The following is a 14,379-nucleotide window of genomic DNA, read 5'->3' as shown; positions in this document are numbered from 1 at the left end:
TTTGTATTCGGATTGAAACGAATTGCATATATATATATATAATACAAAGAAAAAAACACTTTTTTTTTATTTTTTTTTATTTTTTTTTTATTCTGTTACTGAAGGTTGCTGATTATTATGAGGATTTTCACATCTGTATTCCCCATCGGGAGGAGATTTCCGCTGCTGGAAGTAATCTCATCCCTGTAATGGGGATGTTGGGTTGCCGTGTGACACGTGTGCTGCCAGACCGAGAGAAATATGGAGAAAAAAAGAAAAAAAAGAAAAAGAAATGAAGTAAAAGCACGATGACATATACTTATGTGACATATATGAATATCTGGAGGACAGACGGGATCCTCGGCGGGGTGAAGCGGGGCGATAAGGCGGATTCCAGAACCTCTGGATCCCATTTCCGAAGCATGAGCTGACCTTCCAGGAATTTGGCTACCGGAGGCTCCGGCGCGCTGCGCCGTTATATAAGAGGGACGTTAACGCAGACCAGACCCAGTCCCTTGCACACTGCCAGAGAGACTCACCAGCTGGGGGATCAGAGCGAGAGAGACGAGGAGAGGAGGATAAAGACGCAAAGCGCGCATCGCCATGAACACGCTGATTGTCCTGACGCTGCTGGGGGCGGCCGCCGTCCTGACCCAACAAGGTTGGAGGATTTCTGGGTCTCTCAGATTTTATAATAATCATTGTTCAGCCTCATTTCGCTTGTGAATATTTTCACGGTTACGTTGTTGCGTTTTGTCCTTCCTAACAGCGCGTTCCGTGCTTCCTGCTTTGTATTCCGGCGCGGCGATTGCACTTTACTGCTCCACATTCATCAACTCAAATCAGCTCGGGGCTGCGGCCGGCTTCACCTACATGTGAATTGGAGGCAGGGTTTCCCCGCGTCCAATCGGCATGACGGGAGAGGGCGACCGGCTCGGTTCGCACGGCTGCGGGGCGGCTGCGCTCCGCGTTTGGAAAAGGGGTCCTGTGCGTCTTCGGCACCAAATCAAAAACCTGATTCGCACCGGAATCTGTGAACGAGGACGCACCGGACCCCCCCGCTGGGAGACGCAGCCGCAGTGTATGTGAATGGAGCCTGAAACGCCGTACAGGCTCTGCTGTGATTGCTTTTATTATTATTATACAGAATTTATATAGCGCCAACAGTTTGCACAGCGCTTTACAACATGAAGGCAGACATTACAGTGTACATTACAATTTGGTATCAGAGAGCCCGGCTCGTTAGAGCTTACAATCTAAAAAAGAAGGGTCAATTGATACAAAAGGTAATAGCTGTGGGGGATGAGCTGATGGAGGGAGTATTAGTTAGAAGCCGGATAGGATTCTTTGAAGAGAAGGGTTTTCAGGGATCGTCTGAAGATGGACAGATCAGGGGACAGCCTGACAGATTGGGGTAGGGAGTTCATATAGACAACCACTAGTACTTTGATTCCTTAGAAGATCAGGGACAGCATTGCAGTCTGAATGTCTAATTATTTCTACCAGAGAGGAAGTCTACAATCCGCCAGTTGTCACCGGAACAGGAGGTAAAGGGCAATGTCCCCGCGGGGGACACCTGTGCCGGTGAGAGTTGTCAGAGGTGAGATTTCTCTATTCTTTCAGGATAGTTCTATTATTTATTATTATTATTATTATTATTATTATACAGGATTTATATTATTATAATTAATAATATCCTGTATGATAATAATATATAAATCCTGTATAATGATAATAATAAATAATAGTCTATAAATCCTGTATAATGATAATATTAAATAATAATAGTCTATAAATCCTGTATTATAATAATAATAGAAATATAAATTATGTACAATAATATATATAAATCCTGTATAATAATAATAATAATATATAACTCCTGTATTATAATAATAGTAAAATATATAAATCCTGTATAATAATATATCAATTCTGGATTATAATAATATTATTAATAAAAATAATAATAATCAGGATTTATATATTATTATTATTATTATATAGGATTTATATATTATATTTCTATTAGTATTATACAGGATTTATATTATTATTAATAATAATAATAATAAAATATATAAATTCTGTACAATAATAATTATATATAAATCCTGTATGATATATAAATCCTGTATTATAATAATAATAAAATATATAAATCCTGTATTATTATAATGATATATAAATAATAATAATAATATATACAGGATTTATATATTGTTATATCGGATTTATATATTTGTATTAGTATTATACAGGATTTATATATTATTAATAATAATATAAATCCTGTATAATAATACTAAATAATAATAGTATATAAATCTTGTATAATAATAAGAATAATAAGATTAACAATATAAAAATTCTGTATAATCACAATTATATATAAATTCTGTATACTAATTATATATAAATCCTTTATGATAATATAAATCCTGTATTATACAAATACTAATAATAGTATATAAATACTGTATTATAATTAATATATAAATCCTGTATAAAATATATAGATCCTGAATAATAATAATATTTTTTTATACAGTATTTATATATTATTATTATTATACAGGATTTATAAACTATTATTATATTACATTTATATATATTATCATACAGGATTTATATTCATAATATTATTATACAGGATTTAGATCATTGTTACACAGAATTTATATATTATTACTATTATTAATATACAGGATTTAACTATAAAATACAATTCAATACAGGAAGAATCTGAGGGTTCTGCTCACTAGAGCTTACAATCTAAAATGTCTATAGCAGGAAAGTAATGCATCTGATACCTTCAATTTGCCAGCTGAAGTTTAATCTGCTGATATTTTGACTTTGACCCCCCCCCCCCATCAACATGTTAATGATACTTTTGAATAAAACCTTTCCATTTTCTTTAAACCCCCCCCACCCCCCAACACTTCCCAACTTTCTGAGATGGGAACGAGGGACGACTATTAACAAAAGTATGAAGGCATAGGACACGCCCCCTTAAATGAGAATTATACCAAAAATGTTTTAATTATTTTGGATTTTGAAATTTACTATGTAGCAATGTAGAAATTTGATGAAAGATTTAGCTCTGGAAAATACTTTTTGAAAGATAAAAAGTGCTTCAGACCAAAATGAGGGACAAATGAGGAGGAAAGAGGGACATTGCTCCCAATCAGGGACAGTGTAGCCATGCATACCTTTTTTTTTTTTTTTTTTTTTTTTTTTTTTTTTTATTAATCCCTGTCAGAGATGGGCCGTTGTTTGGCAGCCTAACTGAAGTACTTAGACCCCCGAAACGCGTTGGGTATTTCTTGAATTGTACCCCTGGCCTTTAATGGAACAAAGTTGTATCTGGACCTCTTGGCCGTGGTGTGGTGCTTAAATTTTAACCCTTCTTAATGGGCGGGTGTCCATCTGGAGGAGTGGGCGTTCCTAGACAGGCTGTATTTGCATAGGTAACGCCCACATGTGATGCTGAGCCTCTGATTAAAAGAAATTAAGTCCAATGAGTGAAAGGGGCGGGGCCAGGGACAGCCAGGCTAAGGGATGAAAGTGCTGGACGTCCTCCAGCCAGGAAATGGGGGCGGGGCTCCATCTGACTTGCTGCAGCTTCCAATGCAAAGTGTGAGAAGCTCACAGTGTGCGGTGAAATCCGAGTGTGAAAGCCCTTCAGAGAATTCTGTGTTCATTACTTAATCCGTCTCTACAGAACAGAAAACTTCATCTTCTCTTTTTATGTTCCTTCAGGTCCCGCCCCTGAGAAATCAAGACATGGGATCGACGCCAAAGGTGAACCAATCACATCCGTCCTTTATAATAATGACTGTTTGGTCCAGAATTATCCACTTGCTGACCCGGCCTTTTCTGGCACTTTTTGTTTTCAAGTAAAAATCTGTATTTTTTGCTAGAAAACTATATATATATATATATATATATATATATATATATATATATATATATATATATATATATATATATATATATATATTTATTTTTTATTTTTTTTAAACCAGAGACCCTAGAGAATAAAATGGCGATAATTGTAATTTTTTTATGTCACACGGTATTTGCTCAACGGTTTTGCAAATGCAATTTTTTGGGGAAAAAATACACTTTAATGAATAATAAAAAAAAAAAAAACACAATAGTTACCCCAATATTTTTTTTTTTTTTTAATTTTTTTTTTGTATGATGTGAAAGATTATGTTACGCCAAGTAAATAGGCAATTTTTGTTTATAAGTTTAAATCTGTATTTTTTGCTAGAAAAAATAATTAGAACCCTCAAAAATTATATATATATCTATTGATTATATATATTATAATTTTTTTTTTTAGACCCTAGGGAACAAAATGGCGATTGTTTTTTTATTTTTTGTTTTTTTTTATGTCACATGGTATTTGTGCAGCAGTTTTGCAAAAGCAATTTTTTATTTTTTTTATACTGAATTTTAATGCAGTGATATCACTATGGAGCAAAATCTCTGAGGAACGTTTCCAACACCTTGTTGTATTTATGCCACCAAGAATGAAGGCCAAAGGGGGTCCAACCCGCTACTAGCACGTTGGACCTAATACAGGGGGTCTAACCCACTACTAGCAAGGTGGATATAAAAAAGTGGCTGGCGTGTGTGTGCGTATATATATATATATATCTATATATATATATATATATATATATATATATATATATATATATATATATATATATATATATACAATCTATATCTACATACACACACAAACAATGTGAAAATGTAGTCAGTAGGGCAGAGGTTGGGGGTCAGTAGTTATTTTAGTTTTGCATTACTTTTTACAATTATATTTATTTGTTTGTTTGTTTTTTTACATTTTTTTTTTTTTTTTAAAGAGCTTTGGGGGAATCTGTGCTCCACGGGGTGATTAGGGAGTGCCCAGGCACACCCGGCACACACCTATACATGTACCACTCAAAGGGGTGCTTACACTGATTGGCTTTTATTGATTTATGGAAAACCTTTATCCCAAAATCAGCAAAACTGTTATGCCGCGTCCACGCGGAAAATGTGCGATGGGAGCTTGTTGAAATTCTGACCGTGCGTGGGGCTCCATCGGGCATTTTCCGTCGGAATATCCGAAAAACAAAATTTAGAGATCTGGATCTCAATTTTTCCGACAACAAAATCCGTTATGTCGGAAATTCCGATCGTGTGCACACAATTCCGACGCACAAAATTCCACGCGCGCTCGGAATGGAGCAGAAGAGCCGCACCGGGTATTGAACTTCATTTTTCTCGGCTCGCCGTTCGTGTTGTACGTCACCGGCGTTCTTGACGTTCGAAATTTCCCGACAAGATTTGTGTGAGCCAACATCCGTCAGAGAAAATCCATGGATTATGTTGTCGGAATGTGCGATCGCGTGTACTCGGCATTACTGTAACTACTTATAAAGTGTATACTTTGGTTTCAATGTGTTAGTGTATCTAAATCTGCTAGTCCATCTACCACTTCCCTCCCCCCAGACTGTGACAATGCTGCTGTCCAAAGGTGGGGGGAGTCTGTGCTCCTTCATCCCAGAATGCGGGGGGGGGCGCTCTAATACAGGAGCTGTGTTACTGGTCAGATTACCTAGAATAGCCCACAAAAAGAAAAGTAGTAAGATGTCATAAAGCAAAATATTTTATTATTGATGACAATCAGATCTCTGGACTCCTTTCTCTTCTTCCAGAGGTGAAGATCCAGAGGAGCTCAGCACACGCCCTCATCAATCGCCACAAGAGGGCCTACGACTATTATGAGAGGTAAGTGTCCACCATAGAGAGGACAGATCACCGCTGGAGGACTCGGCTCCTCCCTCTATAACTCTCCTCTCCTGAAATACTCTGCTGGAGGACTCTGCCCCTTCCTCTATAACTCTCCTCTCCTTAAATACTCTGCACTGCTGGGGGTCTCTGCTCCTTTCTCCAGAACTCTCCTCTCCTGAAATACTCTGCACTGCTGGAGGACTCTGCTCCTTCCTCTATAACTCTCCTCTCCTGAAATACTCTGCTGGAGGACTCTGCCCCTTCCTCTATAACTCTCCTCTCCTGAAATACTCTGCTGAAAGACTCTGCTCCTCCCTCTATAACTCTCTTCTCCTGAAATACTCTTCACTACTGGAGGACTCTGGCCCTTCCTCTATAACTCTCCTCTCCTGAAATACTCTGCACTGCTGGAGGACTTTGCTCCTCCCTCTATAACTCTCCTCTCCTGAAATACTCTGCACTGCTGGAGGACTCTGCTCCTTCCTCTATAACACTCCTCTCCTGAAATACTCTGCACTTCTGGAGGATTCTGCTCCTTCCTCTATAACTCTCCTCTCCTGAAATACTCTGCTGGAGGACTCTGCCCCTTCCTCTATAACTCTCCTCTCCTGAAATACTCTGCTGAAGGACTCTGCTCCTCCCTCTATAACTCTCTTCTCCTGAAATACTCTTCACTACTGGAGGACTCTGGCCCTTCCTCTATAACTCTCCTCTCCTCTCCTGAAATACTCTGCTCTGCTGGAGGACTCTGCTCCTTCCTCTATAACTCTCCTCTCCTCTCCTGAAATACTCTGCTCTGCTGGAGGACTCTGCTCCTTCCTCTATAACTCTCCTCTCCTCTGAAATGCTTCTGAGGTCCTTCCCAGGTGCTTCATTTTGACCATCTTTCTAAATTCAAGTTTAGAAAAGAATAGAATAAAATAGCAAAAAATAGAATATATTTAAGTAGAAAATAGAAAATAAAAAAGAAAAGAAAAGATTTGAATGCATCAGAACTCCAGAAAAATATCTACAATGCCCATTTTGAAGGCTTATATGGAGGTAATTGGCCATAAAAGGGGTATGGAGGTCCGGGTACTGCCCTGGGGGGACATGTATCAATGCGCACACATTTAAAAAAAAAAACATTTTTAAAGAAGCAGTGATTTTTAATAATGCTTAAAGTAAAAACAATAACAATTAAAAATACCTTTAAATATCATACCTGGGGGGGGAGGGGTCCCCTTTAGACTGCCTGTAAAGTGGCACATCTGTACCATGTATAGAACCTGCTGCAGCAAAACTGACATTTATAAAGAAAAAACATGACATTTAAATTGACTTGTGGTTGCAAGTTATTTCCAGCAATACAAAAAAAAAACAAAAAAATTTACGAGTATGGGGTACGTTGTACAGGTGACAGGAGTTTTTGACAATTCCTTTATTAAAAAATAAAAAAATAGTGTCCCCTGATGTAGATCCATCGTCAATCATGCCGCCCGTACCATCAGAAAAAGAAGAAAAAAAAGCTCCGCCCGTGACATTGTTTTTTTTAACTTAACCGGTTCCCGGCCAGCGCACGTCGGCAGAATGGCACGGGCAGGCATATTGGCGTACAGGTACGTCCAATCTTTAATGCCGCCCTGCCATCGCGAGCGTGCTGGTCAGGACCCCCGTGAGTCCGGTCGCAGGTCCCGCGGACTCGATCGCTGTGGGCACACCCGCGATCGTCTCACAGGGCGGCTGAACGGAGAGATGCCATTGTAAACAGCATTTCCCCGTTCTGCCTAGCAACAAGTGACGCTGATCTCTGCTCCATGTGATTGGAGCAGAGATCAGTGTTCACTAAATGAAAGCCCAACCCCCCCACAGTTAGTAACACGCCCCTAGGAACACTTAACCCCTACACTGCCACCCACTGGTTAACCCCTTCACTGCCAGTGTCATTTACACAGGAATCACTGCATTTATACAGCACTGATCGCTGTATAAATGACAATGGTCCCAAAAATGTGTCAAAAACGTCCGATGCGTCCGCCATAATGTCGCAGTCACGATAAAAATTGCTGATCGCCGCCATTACTAGTAAAAAAATTATTAATAAAAATGCCATAAAACTATCCCCTATTTTGTAAACGCTATAACTTTTGCGCAAACCAATCAATATTCGCTTATTGCGATTTTTTTTTTTTTTTTACCAAAAATATGTAGAAGAATACGTATCGGCCTAAACTGAGGGAAAAATATTTTTTTATATATTTTTGGGGATATTTATTATAACAAAAAGTAAAAAATAATGCGTTTTTTTTTCAAAATTGTCGCTCTATTTTTGTTTATAGCGCAAAAAATAAAAACCGCAGAGGTGATCAAATACCACCAAAAGAAAGCTCTATTTGTGGGGAAAAAAAGACGCCAATTTTGTTTGGGAGCCACTTCGCACGGCCGCTCAATTGTCAATTAAAGCGACGCAGTGCCGAATGGCAAAAAGTGGTCTGGTCTTTGGCCAGCAAAATGGTCCGGGGGCTGAAAGTGGTTAAAGTGGTGTTCCACACACACGAAAAAAAATATGTTTAAAATTCCTAAAAAGAAAAACAAATTTGGAAAATATTTTTTTTTTAACTCGCCTCTAAATGCCTGTTGCTAGGGGGTCCCTCGTAGTCTGCCTCCTTCAGTGCCTGGGCTCCTAACATCACTTCCACTCAGCGCAGGAAGGGCTCAGCTCCGCCCCCTCCCTCCTGTCAGTCATCTGGGACATGTGACAGGTCCCAGATGACTGCGCGGCCAATCACGGCTGAGCAGTGCCACTCACGCATGTGCAGTGGATGCCCGGCTGTGAAGCCACAGCCGGGTGCCCACTAGGGTTGCCACCTTTTTCTTCAAGCCAAACCCGAACACTTTTGCAACACAGGGAATTTTTTAATTTATTTTTTTCTGTAAACACTATAGGATTATTAAAGACCTGGGGTACATTTGGGTGCCCAAGGAGAGTAGTAATGTAATGCAAAGAGTGCGCCTTGGCACACGGTGGCTGTGGCCAAATCACTCAGCCACAGCCTGGTCTGAATAATGTGTCCGGGTTTCAGGTGGACTGAAACCCGAACACATGATTCAAAACCCGAACTGTCCGGGTGAATCCTGGACAGGTGGCAACCCTAGTGCCCACAGTTGCAATGCCGGTGCCACTGAGAGGAGGGGGGATGAGCTATTAAAAGTTAGCAGCTGCAGTATTTGTAGCTGCTGACTTTTAAAAAAATTTTTTTTTTTTTTTTTAAGGGAAACTCCTCTTTAACCCTTTCCCGCCGAGCGTACGCACATCTGCGTACTCGGCTTCCGGGGGTTATACCGGGATGATGCCCGCACCTGCAGGCATCATCCCGGTACCGATTTTTACAGCAGGCGATTGGCTATCCAGGCATAACAACCGATGCGGCTAAAAGCCGCTCGGCTGTTATGCCGGAGGAACGGGAGGGGACGCCCCCCCCTCCCGCCGCCTCTCGCCGCTGTTACCGGTGCTCCCGCTCGATCGGGAGCACCGATTAAAGATCCGTCGGCTCTGGCTGCTGGGGAGGAACTGGAACGAAGCCGTAATCGGCTTCGTTCCAGTCTCCTCATCGTAAACACGGAAGCGACGTCATGACGTCACTTCCCGTTTACTCGGCTGCCAATGGCGCCGGTTTTAAAAAAATATCCGGTATTCAGAATCGCCGTTTTCGCCGATCTGAATACATTGAAGTGTAAAGGAGGGGTGGGGGGTCTTTTAGACCCCCGATCCCTCCATAAAGAGGACCTGTCACCGCCTATTACTGTCACAAGGGATGTTTACATTCCTTGTGACAGCAATAAAAGTGATCAAATTTTTTTTTTTTTTTTTAAACAATTTAGTCATTTAAAAATAAATAAAATAAATAAAAAAATAAAAAAAAAAATTTCAAAGCGCCCGCCGTCCCCGCGAGCTCGCGAAGCAAAGAAAACGCATGCGGAAGTCGCGCCCGCGTACGTAAACGGTGTTCAAGTCACACATGTGAGGTATCGCCGCGATCGTCAGAGCGAGAGCAATAATTCTAGCAGTAGACCTCCTCTGTAACGCTAACCTGGTAACCGTAAAAAATGTTTAAAGCGTCGCCTATTGAGATTTTTAGGTACCGTACTTTGTCGTCAATCTACAAGTGCGCGCAATTATAAAGTGTGACATGTTTGGTATCTATTTACTCGGCGTAATATTATCTTTCACATTTCGCAAAAAAATTGGGCTAATTTTACTGTTTTGTTTTTTTTTTATTCATGAAAGTGTCCCTTTTCCCAAAAAGTTGCGTTTAAAACACCACTGCGCAAATACCGTGTGACATAAAATATTGCAACAATCGCCGTTTTATTCTCTAGAGCCTCTGCTAAAAAAATATATATAATGTTTGGGGGTTCCAAGTAATTTTCTAGCAAAAAATATGGATTTTAACTTGTAAACACCAAATTCCAAAAATAGGCTTAGTCATGAAAGGGTTAACAAGGAATTGTCAAAAACTGTGAGCGTGTTTTTTTTTTTTTCTTTTTACCACTTTTTTTTTTTGGTGAATGGGTAGGGGTACAATGTACCCAATACTCATTTACATGGGGGGGGGCAGGATCTGGGATTCCCCTTGTTAAAGGGGGCTTCCAGATTCCGAAAAGCCCCCCTACCCGCAGACCCCCGCAACCATCGGCCAGGGTTGTGGAGAAGAGGCCCTTGTTCCCATCAATATGTGGACAAGGTGCTTTGGTGTGAGGGGGAGGAGCCCGATGAGGGGGGTTTGGCCCCCCCACCCAAAGGCACTCCCTCATGTTGAATGCATGTGGCCTGGTATGGTTCAAGGGAGGGCTGCTAGTCTTCCCCCCCCCCCTTCCCTTTTCCTGGCCTGCCAGGCTGCATGCCCAGATAAGGGTCTGGATTGGGGGGGGGGGGGGGGGCACGTTTTTTTTTTTTCCTCACAATTTTATATTGCCGGCAACGTTTTTCTTTTCATTCAGCTGTCAGCGGGGATGCCCGTGGACAGCAGGTGACTTATTCGTTGTTAAGAATGCAGCGGCCGGCTTCCCGGGCCCCGCTCCTTGACAATCAGCTATTCACACTGCCGTGATTGGGTAACGCTTTGCAAGCTTGAATAGAATAAAAAAGAGAGAATATAGCTGTCTTGCAAAATTCTAATTTCAAAAAGAATACAATAGAATGAAAGAGACTAAAATATAAAATAATAGAAAAGAGTAGAAAAAAAAATAGAATAGATATGAAAAAGTATGGAATAAAATAGAATATACCCGTCTTCCAAAATTTGAATTTCTAAAAGAATACAATAGAATAAAAGAGAATAGAATATAAAATAATAGAAAAGAATAGAAAAAAAATAGAATAGATTTAAAAAGTATAGAATAAAATAGAAAGAATATAGCCATCTTCCAAAATTCGAATTTCTAAAAGAATGCAATAGAATAAAAGAGAATAGAATATAAAATAATAGAAAAAAAAATAGAATAGATTTAAAAAGTATAGAATAAAATAGAAAGAATATAGCCATCTTCCAAAATTCGAATTTCTAAAAGAATGCAATAGAATAAAAGAGAATAGAATATAAAATAATAGAAAAAAAATAGAATAGATTTAAAAAGTATAGAATAAAATAGAATATAGCCATCTTCCAAAATTCAAATTTCTAAAAGAATGCAATAGAATAAAAGAGAATAGAATATAAAATAATAGAAAAAAAATAGAATAGATTTAAAAAGTATAGAATATAGCCATCTTCCAAAATTCAAATTTCTAAAACAATGCAATAGAATAAAAGACAATAGAATATAAAATAATAGAAAAAAAATTGAATAGATTTAAAAAGTATAGAATAAAATAGAATATAGCCATCTTCCAAAATTCTAATTTCTAAAAGAATGCAATAGAATAAAAGAGAATAGAATATAAAATAATAGAAAAAAATTTGAATACATTTTAAAAGTATAGAATAAAATAGAATATAGCCGTCTTCCAAAATTCAAATTTCTAAAAGAATACAATAGAATAAAAGAGAATAGAGTATAAAATAATAAAATTAGATTTGAATAGAATAAAAAATAAAAAAAATAATGGAATAGAAAAAAAATATATAAAAGAATTAAATAAAATAGAAAGAATAGAACCATCTTTTTGAATTTAGAAGAGAATAGAACCAGCTATTCTTCACGATGAATTCAAATCGATTCAATATGTTTTATTTAAATACTTTAATACTGCATTGGAAAAAATGTAAATCCGGTTGAAAACGAATAAAAAAAAATGAAATTAATAACCTAAAAAAAAAAATCCAATGTTTTGTTGTGCGGTTCCTGCCCTGATGCTCTCTGGTGCCCCCTCCTGTCCAGGTTCTATCCTCGTATAAAGCCCCCCATGGAGGTGAAGAAGGAGCAGTGTGAGAATTATTGGCCGTGTGATCAGCTCTCTGAATGGGTCGGCTTCCACCAGGCCTACCAGACCTACTTCGGACGGGTGTGAGGAGCGGCGAGATGAGGACAGCCCCACCCACTGCGCCAACAATGCACCTCCTCCTCCTTCTTCTTCTTCTTCTTCTTCTTCTTCCGAGACTTCCAACCAAGGGCGGACAATGTGGCTTTCTCATTATCAGCTTTTATTATTTCCTGCTCAGCCGACGCCCGGCTCCGACTCCCGACTTCCGACTCCGGACACCTCCAAAGAATGAAATGTCTCCGCACAAACAGAGAAAAAATAAATGTTTTTTGCTGCCTAATAACGTTTTTTTTTCATTAATCTGCTTATAATTCACCTTCCACATCCCCATCAAAATGCTAATGACATTTATAAATAAAGCTTTTCCTATTTTCATTACCTACCTTCTTTTACAGCCAGTGATGTCATCGCTGGGTGGGTCTCTAGGCTTCTCTATCTGGGATGATGCTGGTGGGAGGGGCTGGAAGTGTTAAGGTGCAATCCATTGGCCTGTGAGTTAGCACACGCATATTAATCTGCATCACGGCACCGGGCTCAAGAGCGTCACATTCACACCGCACACCAGACGTGCGCTGCCGAAAAAATGTGTTTGGGCTTTTTTTTTTTTGGGGGGGTCATTCGATATGATCGCAATTCATAAATATTAAAATGAGAACAAAAATTCTAAATAATAACTAACTAATAATAACGAATTATTAAATTGGAATTTAATTGGAAATTTTTGGAATTGGAATTTCTATTGGAATTTATTGGAATATTGGAATTTCCTTTAAAATTTGGCTGTTGACGAACATAATGAATACGAATTTATCCAAAGTTACGAACTATCCAAAATAACGAATGCCGCATCTAAACAAAATGGAATGTATAGAATTAATAACAACAATAATAACGTTTTATTATTATTTATTATTGTAATTTATTATTATTAATTTGTTACGTTCCATTTGTTTAAATGCAACATTCGTTATTTCGGATAAATTCGTATTACTAACGTTCACTAACAGATAAATTGGAAAGGAAATTCCAATACCTATAATTTGATAGTTCGTTATTGTTAGTTAGTTATTATTTAGAATATTCGGATTTTTTCTTTCTCATTTTCAAATTTATGAATTGCTATAATATAATAGTTAGTTAGTTATTTCAGATTTTAAAATTTTCGGGTTTTTGGATCTACGGATTTTCGAATTCTTAAATTTTAGGTATTTTCGATTTTCGAATATTCAAATTTTACGAATATTCGCAAAAACTTGTTAAGTTTTCGTTAATTCTGATGTTACCTGAATTAACAAAATTTGTCACTAAACTAATTGCACATGTTCTACGGCACACCAGATGAAAATATTCACATGACCTGCATGGGTGACGCAACTCACGGTATGTGCGACGACTTGGCGCGCTGAAGTGTAGTTTGTTGGGCGACTCTACTGTGCAACGCGGAGCGCCACAACACAATATATTTATTGAAAATAACCAAATGTGCTTGTATCAGGTGTTGAGCCATAAAACAGGGCCATAAAAACTATGAGCATAATCAATAGCTAATCTAAACAATATTAAAATAATATATAAAAATTCACCAAAAAAGTATTAATCCACAGAAATAAATATCATAATAAATATCATACAAAAAAAAGAGAATATAATAGTTATATTAATAATTGAAATGAATAATAATAATTGAAATTAATGATTGTAATATTAATTGTAAATAAAAAAATGAATTTTAATTTAAAGCCTATTTGGTCTATTTAATAGAGGGTTCATTTTTCTAGTATCAACTATATATATATATATATATATATATATATATATATATATATATATATATCCTATTATCTAAACAATAACATAATATAAGCATATTAATAAATCATTTTGAAAAATCCACCAACAAGGATAAATACACACACAAAATATATATATCATAGTTATTATAAAGAATTCATTATAAACAAAAAAAAAAAAAATGCTGAATTCAAATTTATGTGGTTAATAGGGATTAATATTTCTAGTATCATTCATATACTGTATATCTTAATATTCTATTTTAATAGCCAAAAAATAGTAAAATAATATAAAATCCACAAACAAGAATAAAGATACATAAATAAATGATAAAGAACGCAGAGAATATA

The 14,379-nt window shown here is 37.6% G+C and overlaps 1 protein-coding gene across 1 annotated transcript; it reads left to right on the top strand.

Moving 5' to 3' along the window:
* The first annotated feature begins 267 nt into the window (after positions 1-267).
* LOC143958008 (osteocalcin-like) lies at positions 268-12,613 on the top strand. Its single transcript, XM_077467452.1, has 4 exons — positions 268-640; positions 3,742-3,783; positions 5,700-5,772; positions 12,136-12,613. Exons 1-4 carry the CDS (start codon positions 583-585, stop codon positions 12,263-12,265), a joined length of 303 nt encoding a protein of 100 aa, XP_077323578.1. The 5' UTR covers positions 268-582; the 3' UTR covers positions 12,266-12,613.
* Positions 12,614-14,379: the final 1,766 nt, after the last annotated feature.

The sequence above is a fragment of the Lithobates pipiens genome, unplaced genomic scaffold, assembly GCF_037356315.1.
Source record: "Lithobates pipiens isolate NorthernLeopardFrog02 unplaced genomic scaffold, aLitPip1_a1.2 Scaffold_56, whole genome shotgun sequence".
In the NCBI taxonomy this organism is placed as follows: Eukaryota; Metazoa; Chordata; class Amphibia; order Anura; family Ranidae; genus Lithobates; species Lithobates pipiens.
Note: the sequence above shows the minus strand (reverse complement) of the source record. Positions and strands in the feature narration are given on the sequence as shown.

Excerpts from the sequence above, each read along its gene's own strand:
- LOC143958008 (XM_077467452.1), top strand. The coding sequence starts at position 583 with ATGAACACGCTGATTGTCCTGACGCTGCTGGGGGCGGCCGCCGTCCTG. Across the intron at positions 641-3,741 it reads CGCCGTCCTGACCCAACAAG|GTCCCGCCCCTGAGAAATCA; the intron begins GTTGGAGGATTT and ends ATGTTCCTTCAG. Across the intron at positions 5,773-12,135 it reads GCCTACGACTATTATGAGAG|GTTCTATCCTCGTATAAAGC; the intron begins GTAAGTGTCCAC and ends CCTCCTGTCCAG.